Here is an 18,273-nt window from a genome sequence, read left to right as displayed (position 1 = left end):
AAAAAAAAATTTACACATCCACAACTATTCACAAAAATCACATAAAGAGACCAATCAACTCCTCGTGTCCCAAACAAATTCTATGAGGCAGCATGTTATGACACACTCGCCAAATTAAATTCTCACTTCAAGAGGAACATCCAATCACCAAATTCAATCCCAATTCCCAATCACCTTTCATTTTCAAGTGATCAACATTAATTAACTCATTGATGCGCAACTTATTAGCTCTTCGCTCCAAATAGTTTCCATTCTTCTCCACCTTCCATACGTGCTTGTCATGTTGCATTGATCGAAATAACATAATCTGCAGAATTTTTGCAGCAGTATGATTAAATGATGTGTTGGATCAAATTTGAATTTAATTCCTTCTCCACTTTCATGTTTGCTACCAAATTATGCATATGATTGGGAGGGTTTAGATACAAATTATCCAAGATGCACTTCTTTTTTAACAAGAAAACTGTACGTGTGAGGGTTTAGAGACATAACTAAATTAGTTGAGCTACCCAGCCATCAATAGATGGTAAAGATTTTAAACAATAAAATAATTTAAACAAAACTTTAGTTATATCACATATGAACTCTTAATTACCAGAATATTTTTTATTTTTATAATTATTAGAGATATTAGTAGTCGGTAAGATGTAGTATGTGTTTGGATTAGCTTTTGCACTGGAAATTTCACGTCCCGAGGCAAGCTGGACATGAAGATCGTGAGGCTAAAAAACCAAACTTGTGTGAAAACGTGAAAATTCACAGTGATTTTATAGAAACCACGGCTAAACTAAACCAAAATGATCACGTGATCACTTCATGTAATAAGTAAACTTTTATAATTGGAATCTCGCAGACTTTAAAATATATTAATTCACCATACATCAATTAACTTGCATTTACAATAACAATGATGCAACATGATTAGAGATTGTTTAGAGAACAATTTCATTGATATTTGTAATTAGGTGCCAATTTCATTGAAACTGAAATTAGGTGTTGTCATGACTTTTGTCATTGTTGGTTTTGTACTTTGATTACTTTTGTCATTGTTGGTCATCTCTCTCTCTCTCTCTCTCTCTCTCTCTCTCTCTCTCTCTCTCTCTCTCTCTCTCTCTCTCTCTCTCTCTCTCTCTCTCTCTCTCTCTCTCTCTCTCTCTCTCAAACATCCTTTTATGTTTAAAAAGATTACTTTTGTCATTGTTGGTCATGTTACTTTATGTCACCGAAATATAATCCATAAAGATGCGACCGCTTTTGTTAAAGCATGAACTACTCTGTTCGCTTGTCTCGTGGTAAACTCGACATTTAGAGGTAAAAAGAAGACAAATGTCTACAATAAGAAATAATAGCACTAAACTCGAGACATCTTCCTTAATAGATTGAAGGTTGTCTACCATTCGCTCAGAGTCAAGCTCAAAAGTTGCTCCATCCATCTAACTGCAAATGGTGCACCTACCAGACAGCGGAAAGAAGGCCACAAGCTTCACCTTTATTAATGAAACAAATGGAAGAGTGACAGCTTCAACAGCGGCGTGTCATGTTTTTTTCCCTGCACTGCTGTCGAACCTGAACTGATGTACCGCTGCACCTGCACCAGCTTTGAAATAACTGCTCAGCGTGCCAAAAAATATGCTTCTGCTGTTAACAAACATTCTCCTAGATGCGGATATCACGACTCTTCCAAATACTCCAAATAATAACCGCAAAGAGACACTATGTCGGAGATAAAATATCGTAATGCAGTAAAAACTTATCTGCTTTACATTTGTTCTTAACTGCTGTAAAATACCCAATATTTCAATTCACAAATCACCATTTTGCAACAGGTCATACTCCCTGGCCCCTGCACATTGAAAAAACAAGTAAAAAACATATTCACCCGATTCTTCATAAAAAACACATAAAGGAAAGCAATCAACTCCTCATCTTGCAAACGAATTCTATGAGGCAGCACGTTATGACACGCTTGCCAAATTAAATTCTTCACTTTTGATGGAACTTTCAAACACCAAATACAATCCCAATTCCCTACCACACCTTTCATTTTCAAATGATCGACATTAATCAACTCATTGATGCACAACTTATAAGCACTTTGCACTGAATAATTCCCATGGTTTCCACCTTCCATATGTGCATGTCATGCTGCACTGATTGAAATAACAGAATGCCGCAGAATTTTTGTATTCCACTCCTTTTACTCAACCAGTAACAGATCGTCAACCTTCAATCCTTCATATTTTCTAACAAATGATGCATATAATTGGAGAGTTTTAGAGTCATACACACCAGCAAGCAACCATCTCTCATTCCATCCACATCCATCGCTGACAAAGGATTGAGAGTTTCAAATACTATGCCAAACAGGATAGGATTATGTCATAATTGAGCACACAAAAAATCACCATGCAAAAGGTATTAGTTAAGGAATTAAAAGTGAATTGCTATATTTAGAAATTAGAAATAAAATATTTAAGCTATCAATATTTTAAATTTTAGTTTTTATTGAATTTCTTTAAGACACTTATAAAAGCTTAACTAGTAGATTATCCTGTCTGCTGCAGTATTTGCTGCATGTAGTCCTTGGCACATAGAGTGATCAGTGTGGTATGTGATTTCTGAAATTGACACATTCATTCTCACACCGGATACTAATATTTCCTTAAACATAGATATATACCTCTGAGTTAAACAAAATAAATAGGCGCCAAGGGTTTGGTGCTGGGAAATAAAGTCCACGTCGTTATAAACATTCACTATCCATCCCATGTGATAACAAACCAGAAAGTCAAACTGAGGTGAAAAAACAACATTCACTATCCATTCCATGCGATGACAAACTAACAAAAACAATAATATATTAACTTTAAATTACTTACTAAGCGATATCCTTGAGTAGTAGTCAATGTCGTAGAATTGTCTGCTCCAGGATAACTCTGTAAAAACAAGTCAAAAGTCATAAAGTTTGGACAAGAAACTCCAGCAATTACCATTTATGAAACCTTTAAATAGTATTACTATCCCATTTAGTATAATATATCATTACATATCAATCATTATATTGTGCAGCAGCAGATGTCAAAGCACATTATATTCATATTCATAACCAACGCATGCCAGTAAAATATTTCCGTAGCGACACAATTTAGACATTGCACAAAAAACTGCAGTAGCTTACGTATTGAGCATCTTAAAAACAGCACTTCATTTTCCGAAATGAGGCAACACCATTGCTTAAAGGTATATCTGGCATATTTGGAAGTGAAATTGATGCACCACGCCTATACCTGCTATACCTGTGTCTTGGAGAGTAGAATTTGTAATCGTTAGCTGAGATTGCTACTTCATTCCAACCTGTCAATCTTTTAAACCTGAAATCAAAAACAAACAAGTGAGACCAAGGCTGTACTCCTTGTCATCATTAGCTGAAATCGATGCACAACCTCTATCCCATCATAACCGATTTTGTTATTACACCCATTAGTAGTAGCTAGAGAATAAAGTAACCTTCATTAAAATGTAACAAAAGGGAACAGGCAAGCATAGCATCAGGGAGCTGTCACATGTTCAATTAAAATTGACACAATAATTTCATTAAAAAAATGACATAATAGAATTCTGGTATACCACAGAACTACAGATAAAATACAAGCACTATTTCTTAGGTCACACATTCTGATATAGCAAAAAAATAACAGTGAAAACATATAAGCATATATCCTAGCAGCCATAGCAGATCTTCAGCTAAAATGAAAACATATTAATAAACAAAAGAAAAAATCTTGTCAATCAAAACATGCCAACACAACTAAAATAATATTTAAGTACAACAACAACAGCCAAGCCTTATCCCACTAAGTGGGGTCGGTTACATCCATCAAATAAAAAAATAAACACTACAACACGCAACTCACCACCCAGCATCATCAATAGGCACGGACTTCAGTCTTTCAACAATTTTCAATCCATTAAATACACCACAAAGCACACACACTTCTCTTGTATAACTAGTTCTGGAAACCTAGTCCTCGTCTCAGTTGAAGTTGCCACTTCTCTTCTGTTATATGGACATAGTCCTGTCGAGGAACAACATAGAATACATTAAATGTTACACAACCAATACATCATATGACCCTAAGCAATAAAACATTATATACATAGTACAAAAATTCCATTTCCAGCACTATATAGCTAAAATCAAATGAAATCTAATCTACATTGAATATAAAAAGGACCTTTTTTAGGAAATTTCTTCGCGAGTCTTCTATGCAATCCGATCGCAGCTTCAAGAGCAACACCGATAAACTTATCGCGAATACCATTCAACGAATCAAGCCTAATGTTAACTTCATTAACCAAACTCTCATACATATTAGCTACATACATCAAAGGCAAGGCGAAATTGGGGTCTCCTTCATACCGAATCTCTCTCGTTCTCCTCTTGTTCAATTTATCTTGATCACCTTAATCAACATCTGAATCTACCACTTCAATCCCATGATCGTCAATAAAATAATCCATCACAATCTGCATAAACATTGTTCTAGCTGATTCAACAAAAAAAAAATTAATTAACCACAATATTTGAACAAGCTGAAGTAGAGATTGCAGAATGACAATGTTACCGTCAACGGTTAAGATATTGTAAAATGTTCTAGAAGATTCGCTGGTACCAAGACTGGAGCGATCTTCGTCAATTTCTACACCGTGAAGTGGTAAACAGACGGTGGTGGCGTGATGATCGGCGGTGGTGATGTCGTTGATGGAGGTGGCGGCGATTCTGGCATCGACAGAGTTGAAGGCGTGGAGAGGGATTTCGATGAATGAAGTGGGAAAGTTGAGATTGTAGTGTTCCGGAACCAGGGAGAGAATAGAGGCACAAGGTGAACACGATGACACGCGATGGGAAAAGAGAGATAGTGTATAGAGAAAAAGTATGAGCCAAAAGTCTCGAAACTAATGTTTTATAACTTGGGCGTTTATCTTAAATGAAGCAAAATTTTCAATTTTATGATAGTGAGAATTGAGAAGAAAGCAAAATCAATCAACTTTGTTGATGTTAATGTTGACATAATTGCTCAAAAGGTGAAGGTATTCAATGATTTGAATATGTAATGAGGCTAGAAATTGCATCAAGCTACTCTGAGTTAAATACATAATGATCTCATGCACAAAGGAAAAATTGCAACAAGAATACCACTCAATGATTGATATGTAAGTAAACATTAAACACCGACAATCTTAAGTTATCATGCAATGAAAGGAAGTCTGAGCTAAACAAAATGTGAATAAGATGTCTATCACCACTAACACTCAACAAGGTGAGATATTTTGAGAATTGGTACCAGTCAATAACAAATAAAATTCAAAAACATTGAAATTTTAGAATAGAGTTCAACTTGATGTAAAACGTCTACACAGAGGAATACAAGAAAGCTGACTCCAAAACCAACTGCCTACTAAACTCCTAGCTCTACATCTTCATCTCCTATAGTAATTGAGATCACCCTTTCACATCATCATGATCTCTGCGTAGGAAAAATAAAACACTCATTAGCACGAGAATAAATGCCATAAACATAATAAATGTGAAGCACATATTCATGTTTCTTGCTACAATATCTTTATCAGTATTGGATATGTCCCCCGAAACGACAAGAGTGCGTGTTGAAAGAGTATCAAAAAGACTTCTTTTTTAAATAAATAAACTCAACATGTCTGTCACGAGGACATCTTCAATACTCTGTAACTGAACAGACCATAAACAGGACTGAAATTTTCTTTGACAAGGCTATGATTTTAAAATAATTAAGTATAGAACCATTGAAAGAAAGGTAATAAATAATTCTAGTAACCATGAATATATGCTAGATCAACTTTCCATAATACTAAAAAGGATAAAATAATTAACCTGAGTCAAATAATTTACCCTTATATGGGTGCCATGACCATGAAAGGAATTCATAGAGAATTCACCCTCAAAACTTGTTCCTGATGGATATATGATTCGTCCTTTCCCCGTCCTTCTTCCATCAACCCAATCGCCTTCATATATTGTTCCATTTGACCATGTGTACTTTCCCTTGCCATGGAAAGAACCACTCTTGAAGTTACCAATGTAGATATCCCCGTCAGATTTTGTAAGGATGCCGTGACCATGACGGGAATTCCCGGAGAGTTCACCCTCAAAACTTGCTCCTGATGGATATATGATCCGTCCTTTCCCTGTCCTACTTCCATCAACCCAATCACCCTCATATGTTTCTCCATCTGACCATGTGTACTTTCCCTTGCCATGGAAAAGATCACTCTTGAAGTTACCAATGTAGATATCCCTGTCGGATTTTGTAAGGATGTCGTGACCATGACGGGAATTCCCAGAGAGTTCACCCTCAAAACTTGCTTCTGATGGATATATGATTCGTCCTTTCCCTGTCCTGCTTCCATCAACCCAATCACCCTCATATATTTCTCCTTCTGACCATGTGTACTTTCCCTTTCCATGGAAAAGATCATTCTCAAAGTTACCAATGTAGACATCCCCATTGGATTTTATAAAGGTGCCGTGACCATAACAAAGATCATTCTCGTAGTTACCAATGTAGACATCCCCATTGGATTCTGTAAAGGTGCCGTGACCATGACGGGATTTGTAACGCCCACTTTGATAGTGTCTAGAATAATCAAAAGTGCGTTAAAACTGATATTGGATACATTAATTTTTACAATATAACTTTGTCATCAAAACACAACTTCAACAACCAAAGTCTTATAATACATCATTCTTCATAGAAGTTTGTCGTACAAATCTAATTATACATCCACAATACTACATGTGCTAATAATTATACATATGCATCAACTACTTTAACACCAAGATGAAGTCCTTGCAAGCATGCTATTCCTGCACCTTTTCTTTACCTTTACTGCGGGAAACCTGAGAACCTGAACAAATAAGGAGAGGGATGAGACATAATGCCTCAGTGAGTTCTATCTAACCCTAGCTAGTGATAACCTCGGGGAAAGTCTATGGTTACCACGTGTCTACTTTACAACCTGACGGTTGATTATACGTGTGTGGGTTGCTTTCCTAGGCGGTAGTGCATGCTAGACCCGTCGTAGGATCAACTTACTTGTTATAGTCTCAATATCTCTAAATATGACATCGCGGTTAAGGGGTAATCTAAGACCGCTTTACCAAGATACTCTCTAAGCATCGAGGTCTTTACATATGTCACATTACTAAGTCGTACGATTAGGGGAAAACCTAGAATCGTCATTGACAAAACTATCTTTAAATATTCTAGTATGAAGCTTAACGTATCTGACGTCATCTCATAGTCAACAATAATTGAAATAAGAGTTAGCGTTGAACAATAGCAATATCTGGATTCATTTTATGGAAAGCCCCGGGGTGGAGTAAACCCGAGCGCAAACCCTATCTGCTCGATGGAAACCTATCTAAGGTAAACCACCGGAACTCCCTAGTGACGTGTGGGTCCCTTACGGCTATTCCCGCTTCACCTAATGGAAACCTCTTGAAACCAACCTAGTGTGATCACAAGAGACACGGCACATATATGTTGTTAAAACATTCTTAGTGAAAAGATATCTAATCGTATCACAATCTATCATTCATCGTCTAAATGATGCTATTCTACTCACGACAAACTATGTCGAGTCTCTATGTTTCTTCCCTTGATAAACTATTACTTTCCCTTTCACATTCAAGTGATTCGCTCACTAGAAATCCCTAATGATTATGTTATGATTGCCATGATTTTTAATTCGAGAATCGTTACGTGTTAGATGCATTGCCTAGATGTCGTTTTGGGTTTATAAGATTGTAAAACGATGAAAGAAATACTTCAGAACGCACCACCGACCCGAGGGTGGGCCAAAAGGCCAAAATTAAGATGGCCACTCCAGAGGGCTGCGCTAATAGCGCCCCTGGGGCGTGGCTTTTCTGGGGAGCTACGCTATTAGCGTAGAATTTCGCTATTAGCGTAGTTCTTCGGGCCTGTGGTACCAAAATTGCAATTTTTGACCCAAAACGCATCCTAATGCTTCCTGAAATGCACCAAAACATCCAGCAACATACTAAAGCAATAAATAACATATTTCATGGCAAACTTAACAAATATTCATCAAGAATTAGTTTTGAAGTTCATAAACACATCTAGCACAATCAAAGCTTACACACCAAGAAAGCTCAAACCAAAGGAAGGTTTTTCTAACTAAGAACTCACCTTGCCCAAAAGAAATAAGATTCAAGTGTTTCTAAGCTTAAACCAAACCCTAGGTAGACAAGAATCAAAAGAGAGAGCTTGCTTCTACAATCTTTAGGTGTTTTCCATCAAGAACTTCTTATCCCTTTCCATGATGCTTGCCTCAAGGAATTAACACAAAGAGTGGATGATTATTGAGGGGAGATTGGGTCGAAATTTTAGAGAGAAGGAAGAGAGAAATATTGTTGGAAACCTAGAGAGAGAAAGTTCAAATGAAAATGAATATTTTGGGACCTTTTGTCCTTAAATACCCCTCAAGTTCAAATTCCAATTACGCCCCTAAGCTCAGACGCGCACTTTCTTTCGTTAACTGATATTACTCGCAACATAAATGGATGGGGTATTACACTCTACCCCCCTTAAAAAAATTTCGTCCTCGAAATTTAGAATTTACCTGAAAACAAGTGCGGATACTGCTTCAACATTTCTGATTCTAGTTCCCACGTAGCTTCACCATCCGGTCAACCTTTCCATACTACCTTCACTATAGGAATCTCTTTGTTTCTGAGAGATTTGACATCACGGTCTACTATCATGTCTGGTTCCGGCTGAAATGTCAAATCTGATTTCAACTCTATAGAATCCAATTCAACTGGTTGGAAAGGATCCGGTACATACTTCTTCAGTTGGGACACGTGAAACACATCATGTATACCTGACATAGCTGGAGGTAGAGCTAATTGATAAGCCACCGGTCCGATACGCCTAAGTATCAAAAACGGTCCTACATACCTAGGACACAATTTCTTAATCTTGAAAGTACCCCTCAAGCCTAATTTGGGAGTAACTTTCAGGAATACATGATCACCTTCATTGAACTCTAAAGGCCTTCGTCGATTGTCCGCATAACTCTTTTGACGACTTTGAGCTATCCTCATCTTTTCCTGAATCGATTTAATCTTCAAGGTTGTCTCTTGAATGATTTCTGGTCCAAGAATACTCTTATCTCCTACCTCAGCCCAACATAAAGGAGTTCTACACTTCCTACCATACAAAGCTTCATAAGGTGCCATCCCAATACTAGAGTGGTAGCTATTGTTGTAGGAAAACTCTATCAAAGGTAAGTGATGATTCCAACTTCCACCATCTTCCAATATGCAAGCGCGTAACATATCTTCTAAGGTCTGGATAGTTCTCTCTGTTTGTCCATCAGTCTGTGGATGATGAGACGTACTCAGCTTCAAGCGAGTCCCTAAAGCCCTTTGGAAAGCCTTCCAGAAGTGTGAGGTGAAGATGGGATCTCTATCCGACACGATACTCACTGGAACACCGTGTAACTTAACTATTTCTGAAATGAACAATTCTGCATACTGAGAGGTTTTGTAGGTAGACTTAACCGGTAAGAAATGAGCCGACTTGGTTAATCTATCCACGATTACCCAAATGGAATCATGTCCCTTCTGAGTACGAGGTAAGCCTCCCACAAAATCCATAGATATCTGCTCCCATTTCCACTGAGGAATCTCTAGCGGTTGTAGCAACCCCGCTGGTCTTTGATGTTCAATTTTAACTTGTTGGCACACCAGACATCTAGCTACAAAGTCAGCAATATCTGATTTCATTCCAGGCCACCAATAATCTCTCCTTAGATCGCGATACATCTTGGTAGCACCAGGATGAATCGAGAAACTACTCTTGTGTGCTTCTTCTAAAATCATCCTTTTGAGTTCTGCGTCGTTCGGTACACAAATTCTTCCTTCGAATAAAATTGCCCCATCCGAAGCTATAGAAAATTCTGGATGACCAATTTTCCTTCGTAAGTCACCATCTGTCTCCTGTGTTTGTACAATTCTTGACCGCAAGTCACAAGTGATTTCTAATCTGTGTAACCAAATACCATCAACATCCTCTGTGGCTTCAAGGTTAAGGTCTCGAATCTCCTCGTGCAACTTACAAACATGCATTTTTACTTCGGCTTGGATCAAGGCTTTACGACTCAATGCATCCGCTACAACATTGGCTTTTCCTGGATGATATTTCAATTCAAAATCGAAATCCTTTAGGTATTCCATCCAACGCCTCTGCCTCATATTCAGATCCCTCTGATCAAACAAGTACTTCAAGCTCTTGTGATCGCTAAACAACTCAAATTGTGCTCCATACAAATGATGTCTCCAACTCTTCAAAACAAACACTATGGCTGCCAATTCTAGGTCATGGGTGGGATAGTTTTCTTCATGAGTCTTGAGTTGCCTAGATGCATAAGCTATCACATTGTTTTCTTGCATGAGTACTCCTCCAAGTCCTTTAGACGATGCATCACAAAACACAACATATCTCTTCTCCGGGTCTGGAAGAGTCAAGACTGGTGCTTGCGTTAACTTCTTCTTCAGAGTCTTGAAACTCTTCTCACATTCTTCATCCCACTCAAAAGGTACATCTTTCCTTGTGAGTCGGGTTAAGGGTAAAGCAATCTGGGAAAACTTCATAATGAAACGGCGATAATAACCAGCTAGTCCCAAAAAGCTTCGAACTTCTGACACATTCTTTGGTCTAGTCCAATTCTGAATGGCCTCTACCTTCGACTGATCCACTGCTACACCTCCCTGAGAAATAACATGACCCAGAAATCTGACTTCTGTTAGCCAAAACTCACATTTACTGAACTTTGCATACAATTGCTTCTCCCGAAGAATGTCCAACACTATTCTCAAATGTTGAGCATGTTCATGCGGGTTCTTGGAATAAACCAAAATGTCATCAATGAAAATAATGACAAACTGATCTAGATATGGCTGAAAAATCCGATTCATATAGTCCATGAAAACTGCGGGGGCATTAGTTACACCGAATGGCATGACCAAAAATTCATAGTGCCCGTATCGTGTTCTGAAAGCCGTCTTGGACACATCTGAAGACTTGATACGAATCTGATGGTATCCCGATCTGAGATCAATTTTCGAGAACACTGACGCTCCCTTGAGTTGATCTAACAAGTCATCAATCCTTGGTAAAGGATACTTATTCTTTATGGTCACCTTATTCAGCTGGCGATAATCAATACACAACCTCATGCTGCCATCCTTCTTCTTGACTAACAATACAGGTGCACCCCAAGGAGAAACACTAGGCCTGATGAAATGCTTCTGAATAAGCTCCTCTAACTGGGCTTTCAATTCTTTGAGTTCTAGGGGGGACATTCTATAAGGCGCTACTGATACTGGCTCTGCTCCTGGAATCAAATCAATTGAAAACTCAATTTCTCTTTCGGGAGGTAAACTTGTGATATCTGCCGGAAAAACATCCAAATACTCACTGACAATTGGGATGTCGCTAGGACTTAAATCTGTTTCTGGAGTCACAGTGAGCATCACATAAAATTTCTTATCTTGAGCACAGATAAACTGAGCCATCTGATATGTGTGCTTAATCAATTCTGACAAGGCTACTCCTTCCACCGTATCACTAGTTGGCATATAGATACTCTTTTCTGCGCACCCTATATACACATGATTCGCTGACAGCCAATCCATTCCCAAAATCACATCAAGTTGTTTCATCGGAAGACATACTAAATCTATATAATAAGTCTTGCTAGACACGGTGATAGGACAATTCTCACATACATAATTAGCTACGACTCCTCCATCGGTGGCCGTAGTCACCATCATAGGGGGCTTTAGTAATGAAACAGACAATTGAAGAGTTTCCACACATTGAAAAGAAATAAAGGAACGTGAGGCACCACAATCAAACAAAACTCTAATGGGATTCTGACCAAGAAAACACATACCGCTGATCAAGTCTTCATTCTCCTGAGCCTTCTTCCCATCTAGTGAGTACACCCTTCCTCTAGTCATTGTAGTGCTTGCTCCCTTGCCTTTGTCTCCTCTATTTGGACAATTTGCCATGTAATGTCCCGTCTGGCCACAAGCATAACAAGAGTTGTCACCCAGCTTACATTCCCCCGTATGAGCTTTTCCACATTTCTTACAAGTTGGATAGGATCTGAAAGAACCAGACTGTTTACCCATCTGAGGAGACCCCTTTGGCTTCAACTTCTCATGATGTTTATCAACAAAGCTACCTCTTCTTCTATCGAAAGCAGTAGTACCTTCTTTAGCAGCTCTGTCAAAACCTCTTTCAGCTTCCAAGCTATTATGTACCATCTCATCAAAGTTTGTCAACCTCTGTTGACTGACCACCGCATACAACTCGCCCCTCAAAGCATGCTTATAATGATTAACCTTCCACATTTCATTACCAGCATACTCATTGTGAGTTGAGTAATGAGATAACTCCTCGAACTTCTTGGTAAAATCCGTCACGGACATGTTACCCTGTTCAAGTGAAGAAATTCTTGCTCTTTTCTGACCTTGAATGTCATAGGAAGGTACTTCTCTTTCATAACTTGCTTAAAATTCTCCCAATTCAACTCTAGCCCATTAGCCTCCATCCTACGCCGAGCCGTTTCCCACCAATCCTGGGCTGCACCTCGGAATTGATTAGTTGCAAAGATCACCTTATCTTCCTCGGTACAGTTGGCCATAAGGAAAATCTTTTCCATGTGCTTAATCCACCTCTTAGCCTTTGGTGGTTCACCACTACCATCGAACTCTGGAGGATGGTTCCGATTGTACTCTCGGAAAGCTAGGTTCCCCACAACTGGAGGTGGAGGATGCTGTTGATGCACTCCCGGACCTTGTTGCATAGCTGCAACCCACTGCTGATGGGATTGAGCATTCTGCTGGATCTGCTGTTGCATCATTTGCATCATCTGCTGATTCTGCTGCATCAACTGTGCCCACATCTGAGCACTAGGATTCTCATTCTCCTCATCATTCTGGTTATTCCTTGGCCGGCCTCGTCCTCTTCGCGCTCCGGACATTTCCTCTCTAACTGCCATATTTAAGTCAAAGTGATCAATTTCAACCAAATATAACAATGAGGACAATATCCTAAACTCGAAAGAACGACTTCTTGGATTGTAATATTAATGACCCAAGGCACGATCTGGAACGACCTGCTCTGATACCAATTTGTAACGCCCACTTTGATAGTGTCTAGAATAATCAAAAGTGCGTTAAAACTGATATTGGATACATTAATTTTTACAATATAACTTTGTCATCAAAACACAACTTCAACAACCAAAGTCTTATAATACATCATTCTTCATAGAAGTTTGTCGTACAAATCTAATTATACATCCACAATACTACATGTGCTAATAATTATACATATGCATCAACTACTTTAACACCAAGATGAAGTCCTTGCAAGCATGTTATTCCTGCACCTTTTCTTTACCTTTACTGCGGGAAACCTGAGAACCTGAACAAATAAGGAGAGGGATGAGACATAATGCCTCAGTGAGTTCTATCTAACCCTAGCTAGTGATAACCTCGGGGAAAGTCTATGGTTACCACGTGTCTACTTTACAACCTGACGGTTGATTATACGTGTGTGGGTTGCTTTCCTAGACGGTAGTGCATGCTAGACCCGTCGTAGGATCAACTTACTTGTTATAGTCTCAATATCTCTAAATATGACATCGCGGTTAAGGGGTAATTTAAGACCGCTTTACCAAGATACTCTCTAAGCATCGAGGTCTTTACATATGTCACATTACTAAGTCGTACGATTAGGGGAAAACCTAGAATCGTCATTGACAAAACTATCTTTAAATATTCTAGTCTGAAGCTTAACGTATCTGACGTCATCTCATAGTCAACAATAATTGAAATAAGAGTTAGCGTTGAACAATAGCAATATCTGGATTCATTTTATGGAAAGCCCCGGGGTGGAGTAAACCCGAGCGCAAACCCTATCTGCTCGATGGAAACCTATCTAAGGTAAACCACCGGAACTCCCTAGTGACGTGTGGGTCCCTTACGGCTATTCCCGCTTCACCTAATGGAAACCTCTTGAAACCAACCTAGTGTGATCACAAGAGACACGGCACATATATGTTGTTAAAACATTCTTAGTGAAAAGATATCTAATCGTATCATAATCTATCATTCATCGTCTAAATGATGCTATTCTACTCACGACAAACTATGTCGAGTCTCTATGTTTCTTCCCTTGATAAACTATTACTTTCCCTTTCACATTCAAGTGATTCGCTCACTAGAAATCCCTAATGATTATGTTATGATTGCCATGATTTTTAATTCGAGAATCGTTACGTGTTAGATGCATTGCCTAGATGTCGTTTTGGGGTTATAAGATTGTAAAACGATGAAAGAAATACTTCAGAACGCACCACCGACCCGAGGGTGGGCCAAAAGGCCAAAATTAACATGGCCACTCCAGAGGGCTGCGCTAATAGCGCCCCTGGGGCGTGGCTTTTCTGGGGAGCTACGCTATTAGCGTAGAATTTCGCTATTAGCGTAGTTCTTCGGGCCTGTGGTACCAAAATTGCAATTTTTGACCCAAAACGCATCCTAATGCTTCCTGCAATGCACCAAAACATCCAGCAACATACTAAAGCAATAAATAACATATTTCATGGCAAACTTAACAAATATTCATCAAGAATTAGTTTTGAAGTTCATAAACACATCTAGCACAATCAAAGCTTACACACCAAGAAAGCTCAAACCAAAGGAAGGTTTTTCTAACTAAGAACTCACCTTGCCCAAAAGAAATAAGATTCAAGTGTTTCTAAGCTTAAACCAAACCCTAGGTAGACAAGAATCAAAAGAGAGAGCTTGCTTCTACAATCTTTAGGTGTTTTCCATCAAGAACTTCTTATCCCTTTCCATGATGCTTGCCTCAAGGAATTAACACAAAGAGTGGATGATTATTGAGGGGAGATTGGGTCGAAATTTTAGAGAGAAGGGAGAGAGAAATATTGTTGGAAACCTAGAGAGAGAAAGTTCAAATGAAAATGAATATTTTGGGACCTTTTGTCCTTAAATACCCCTCAAGTTCAAATTCCAATTACGCCCCTAAGCTCAGACGCGCACTTTCTTTCGTTAACTGATATTACTCGCAACATAAATGGATGGGGTATTACAGGAATCCCTAAAGAATTCACCCTCAAAACTTGCTCCTGATGGATATATGATCTGCCCTTTCCCTGTCCTTTCTCCATCAACCCAATCACCCTCGTATATTGTTCCATTTGACCATGTGAACTTTCCCTTGCCATGCCTACGGTTTCCCTTGTAAAAACCGATGTAGACATTCCCACTTGGAAAATACTTCACTTTAAACCTAGGCATTACAAGAAACGATGAGATGACAATCATAATACATGGCTATTGAATAGTGGTTTGATTTGTACAAATATTACCTTACATTGTCCACTAGGAACAAGTGAAGATATTCTAAAATCCACAACAGAAGAAACATTTAAGCACTTTATAAAAAAAGCTTAAGATAAGTGCTCAAGTTGTGTCTTTATTTGTACTGGAATAGAGCAACCTGAAAAAACATATGGAAGCATAATAAATAATTAATTAGTCTCAAAACACAATCAACCTTACGCAAAGCAGCAACAAACAAAAAATGAAAAAGAAAGAGTTGTAGTGGAAAACACTATATAGGATCGTTTGATCTGATCGGGAAGATGAAATGAATATTTTGGAAGATGAGAGAGAAGATCCAGATACACGACCGTGTTCCAATGCCTATCCCTTATTCAATCATCACTCATCTATTAAAGGAACTGAACTTACGCAATCTCTACCGATAATTGCGTCTCTACTTGTTTCTTTCCATTGATAGCATTTTATGCGTAGTAGTATTAACTTTATCACACATGCAGAACAAAAGACAGATTGAAAATAATTCCCCATGCAAAAGATTAAAAGTTAGATACATAAACTTGAAATAAATAGGTACTCCACCCGGTCACAATTATAAGCAAAAATTCATTTTTTAGATTCATTCAATAAATAATGTATATTGAATGAATCTAAAAAATGAATTTTTGCTTATAATAATGACCGGAAAGATAAGAAAGTGAGGGGAATTAGGTAGCATTGGTCTTGTTGGGGAAGTAATTAGCTTTTGTGAAGGAAAAAAATTGACAAATAATATTCTAACATAAAATTTCAAACTTGGAAGAGTCAGAATGTAAAGGTAGGGGTCGGGCAGAATCATCGGAGACTTTCATTCCCCAATATATTCTTTTCCACTCTTTCCCTTTTTATTGTATATAACTACCTCTATTTCCCTCAACAAAAAAAAAACTACCTCTATTTCCCTCTCTAGATTTGAGGTATAATAACAATGATACTAATAATATAAAACCTAACATTAAGGCAATCCGTCCTATCATAATGATTTTCTGTTCAACAAACTGTCATTTGAATATTTGAATGTTGTCACTATACTTTTTAAATATATTGAGGTTAAATGAAGCAAATGCAAATAGGGTTTAAATAGTCTAATAAGCTCCATAAAAAAATGAATTGTTTAGAAGGAAAATCCTTATTCGATTTTTAAATGAAATAATTTATAGTAAAATTATATTTATTCCCTCAAAAAAAAAAAGTAAAATTATATATATCTCACACCGAACACTGAAATAGCAAGATCCTATTTCCCTAAGAATCAGATGTTAATTAACACATACAAAATTGAGGTTGCAAACATATCTCTTTTGTTAATAATTGTATGAAATAAATTGATCAACAAAAAATATATTCGAAGACTAAATCGACTACCTACTTCAGTTGTGTTGTGTGTCTAGTTATGTTTTTTTTTCCATTTTGGTTGTACACGTGCAATTCATAGCCTTTCCATATGCACAAGTTTTTTATTTTTAACATTAGATCAATAGGTTAAATTATTGAATCAAATGAAATATGATGTCACTTATTGATCAAACGAAAAAAAAAACGCATTTGTGTATGATGGAAAACTATTTTACTATTGAACGACTCTGTTTGTTTTGATTTTTCGTCTTAGTGCGGTGTTTATTTTATTCATATTTAAAGATTAGCTTTTAATAATTGCAGATTCACTTTGATGAAACATGAGTATTTTGGAGACTTGTATATAATCATTTTGTAGGCATACACACTCTTCTATTATATGTTATTAACACAGATGTTGTGAGTTTGTTCGCAGATTCATCCATTTTATTTTTACCGTCTTTGAATTTGTATTGCATTAATGTACTCTATTAATTTGAATGAATGAATATCATTTATTTTTATAAAAATATAAAAAATTGTGTGATTTTGTTTCAAATATAAATTTACAATTGTTTTCTTCTGCGCGCATGGATCAAGGGACTATAAAAACCTTCAACATCTGTTTTTAAACTAGAAAACTATAAAATTAAAATGATATTAATGATAATTATAAATAGACTTTAATGCGATGAACCATTTTTTTAGAATCACGATATGAATGCACTTTATAGAGAAAAAAAGTTGGAGTGAATAGGTTTTTTTTGTCCTCAAATTTGTATGGTCCGGTTAAGTTCACCCTCATATTTTTCGAAATAGTCAATTAGTTCTTGAATTTTATAAATGTCAATCAATTTCGTCTTGAATCATGTTGGGTCGTTAACTGTGTTGACGTGAGAAGTTAACTGCTCACATGGCGTGTCAAGTCCAGATGCCACACAAATATGGACTATAATTTGATCGAAGGTGAAAAAAAGCCAAGGACGAATTTGATTGAAAATGAAAAAAAAATTGTCTTCTTCAGGACCGTTGTGTAACGGTTCTTTCTTCCTTGATTCTATAAACTTTAAACCCTAATTTTTCAATCTCTCATTTACAATCCAAAATCTACAAAGTTTCTTCCATTAAATTTGTTAAGGTTGAAGCTAAAATGATGAGTGGTGGTCGTATGGCCAAAAACAACTCTCAAAGTCGAGCTTCATCTTCAAGTTTCATGTTTAATGGTGATGTAAGAATGCTAGAATATTAGCGTCCCATAATTTGTATTGTAAGAAAAGCCAATACTCTGAAGAACCCAAGAAGAACCCAAGAAGACCTTTCTATGCATGTCGTTTGCCAAAGGTTTTACTCTTAATTGAATTACATTTTTGTAGCTAATAAGATATAAATGTTGT

At 37.3% G+C, this 18,273-nt stretch overlaps 1 protein-coding gene and 2 long non-coding RNA genes across 42 annotated transcripts; all 3 read right to left on the bottom strand.

The window, feature by feature from the left end:
• Window positions 1-1,168: 1,168 nt before the first annotated feature.
• LOC146919289 (uncharacterized) lies at window positions 1,169-16,102 on the bottom strand. Of its 38 annotated transcripts, XM_085712651.1 has the most exons (12): window positions 15,532-16,093; window positions 15,257-15,452; window positions 5,912-6,649; window positions 4,626-5,528; window positions 4,421-4,547; window positions 4,236-4,336; window positions 3,915-4,076; window positions 3,179-3,371; window positions 2,880-2,936; window positions 2,681-2,793; window positions 2,038-2,354; window positions 1,169-1,843 (listed from the first exon to the last, which is right to left on the bottom strand). In XM_085712651.1, the coding sequence occupies exons 1-4, from the start codon at window positions 15,588-15,590 to the stop codon at window positions 5,520-5,522; spliced, it is 1,002 nt and encodes a 333-aa protein (XP_085568777.1). In that variant the 5' UTR covers window positions 15,591-16,093; the 3' UTR covers window positions 1,169-1,843; window positions 2,038-2,354; window positions 2,681-2,793; window positions 2,880-2,936; window positions 3,179-3,371; window positions 3,915-4,076; window positions 4,236-4,336; window positions 4,421-4,547; window positions 4,626-5,519. The 38 variants fall into 38 exon arrangements, with proteins under 38 accessions (XP_085568777.1, XP_085568762.1, XP_085568773.1 ...); XM_085712636.1 differs by having other exon boundaries at window positions 2,038-2,327; window positions 4,236-4,527; XM_085712647.1 differs by lacking the exon at window positions 2,681-2,793 and having other exon boundaries at window positions 2,038-2,327; window positions 4,236-4,547.
• On the bottom strand, window positions 6,676-8,680 carry LOC146919291 (uncharacterized). Of its 2 annotated transcripts, none has more exons than XR_015011427.1 (2): window positions 8,250-8,680; window positions 6,676-6,945 (listed from the first exon to the last, which is right to left on the bottom strand). It is a non-coding gene; the product is annotated as an uncharacterized LOC146919291 (long non-coding RNA). The 2 variants fall into 2 exon arrangements; XR_015011426.1 differs by having other exon boundaries at window positions 6,676-6,937.
• Window positions 13,188-15,248, bottom strand: LOC146919290 (uncharacterized). Of its 2 annotated transcripts, none has more exons than XR_015011428.1 (2): window positions 14,867-15,248; window positions 13,188-13,562 (listed from the first exon to the last, which is right to left on the bottom strand). It is a non-coding gene; the product is annotated as an uncharacterized LOC146919290 (long non-coding RNA). The 2 variants fall into 2 exon arrangements; XR_015011429.1 differs by having other exon boundaries at window positions 13,188-13,554.
• Window positions 16,103-18,273: the final 2,171 nt, after the last annotated feature.

Source organism: Medicago sativa, chromosome 5, assembly GCF_051527215.1.
Source record: "Medicago sativa cultivar Bolivia chromosome 5, Bolivia_mono, whole genome shotgun sequence".
NCBI classification, from domain to species: Eukaryota; Viridiplantae; Streptophyta; class Magnoliopsida; order Fabales; family Fabaceae; genus Medicago; species Medicago sativa.
The sequence above is the reverse complement of the archived record's forward strand: the minus strand, read 5'-3'. Positions and strand labels throughout refer to the sequence as shown.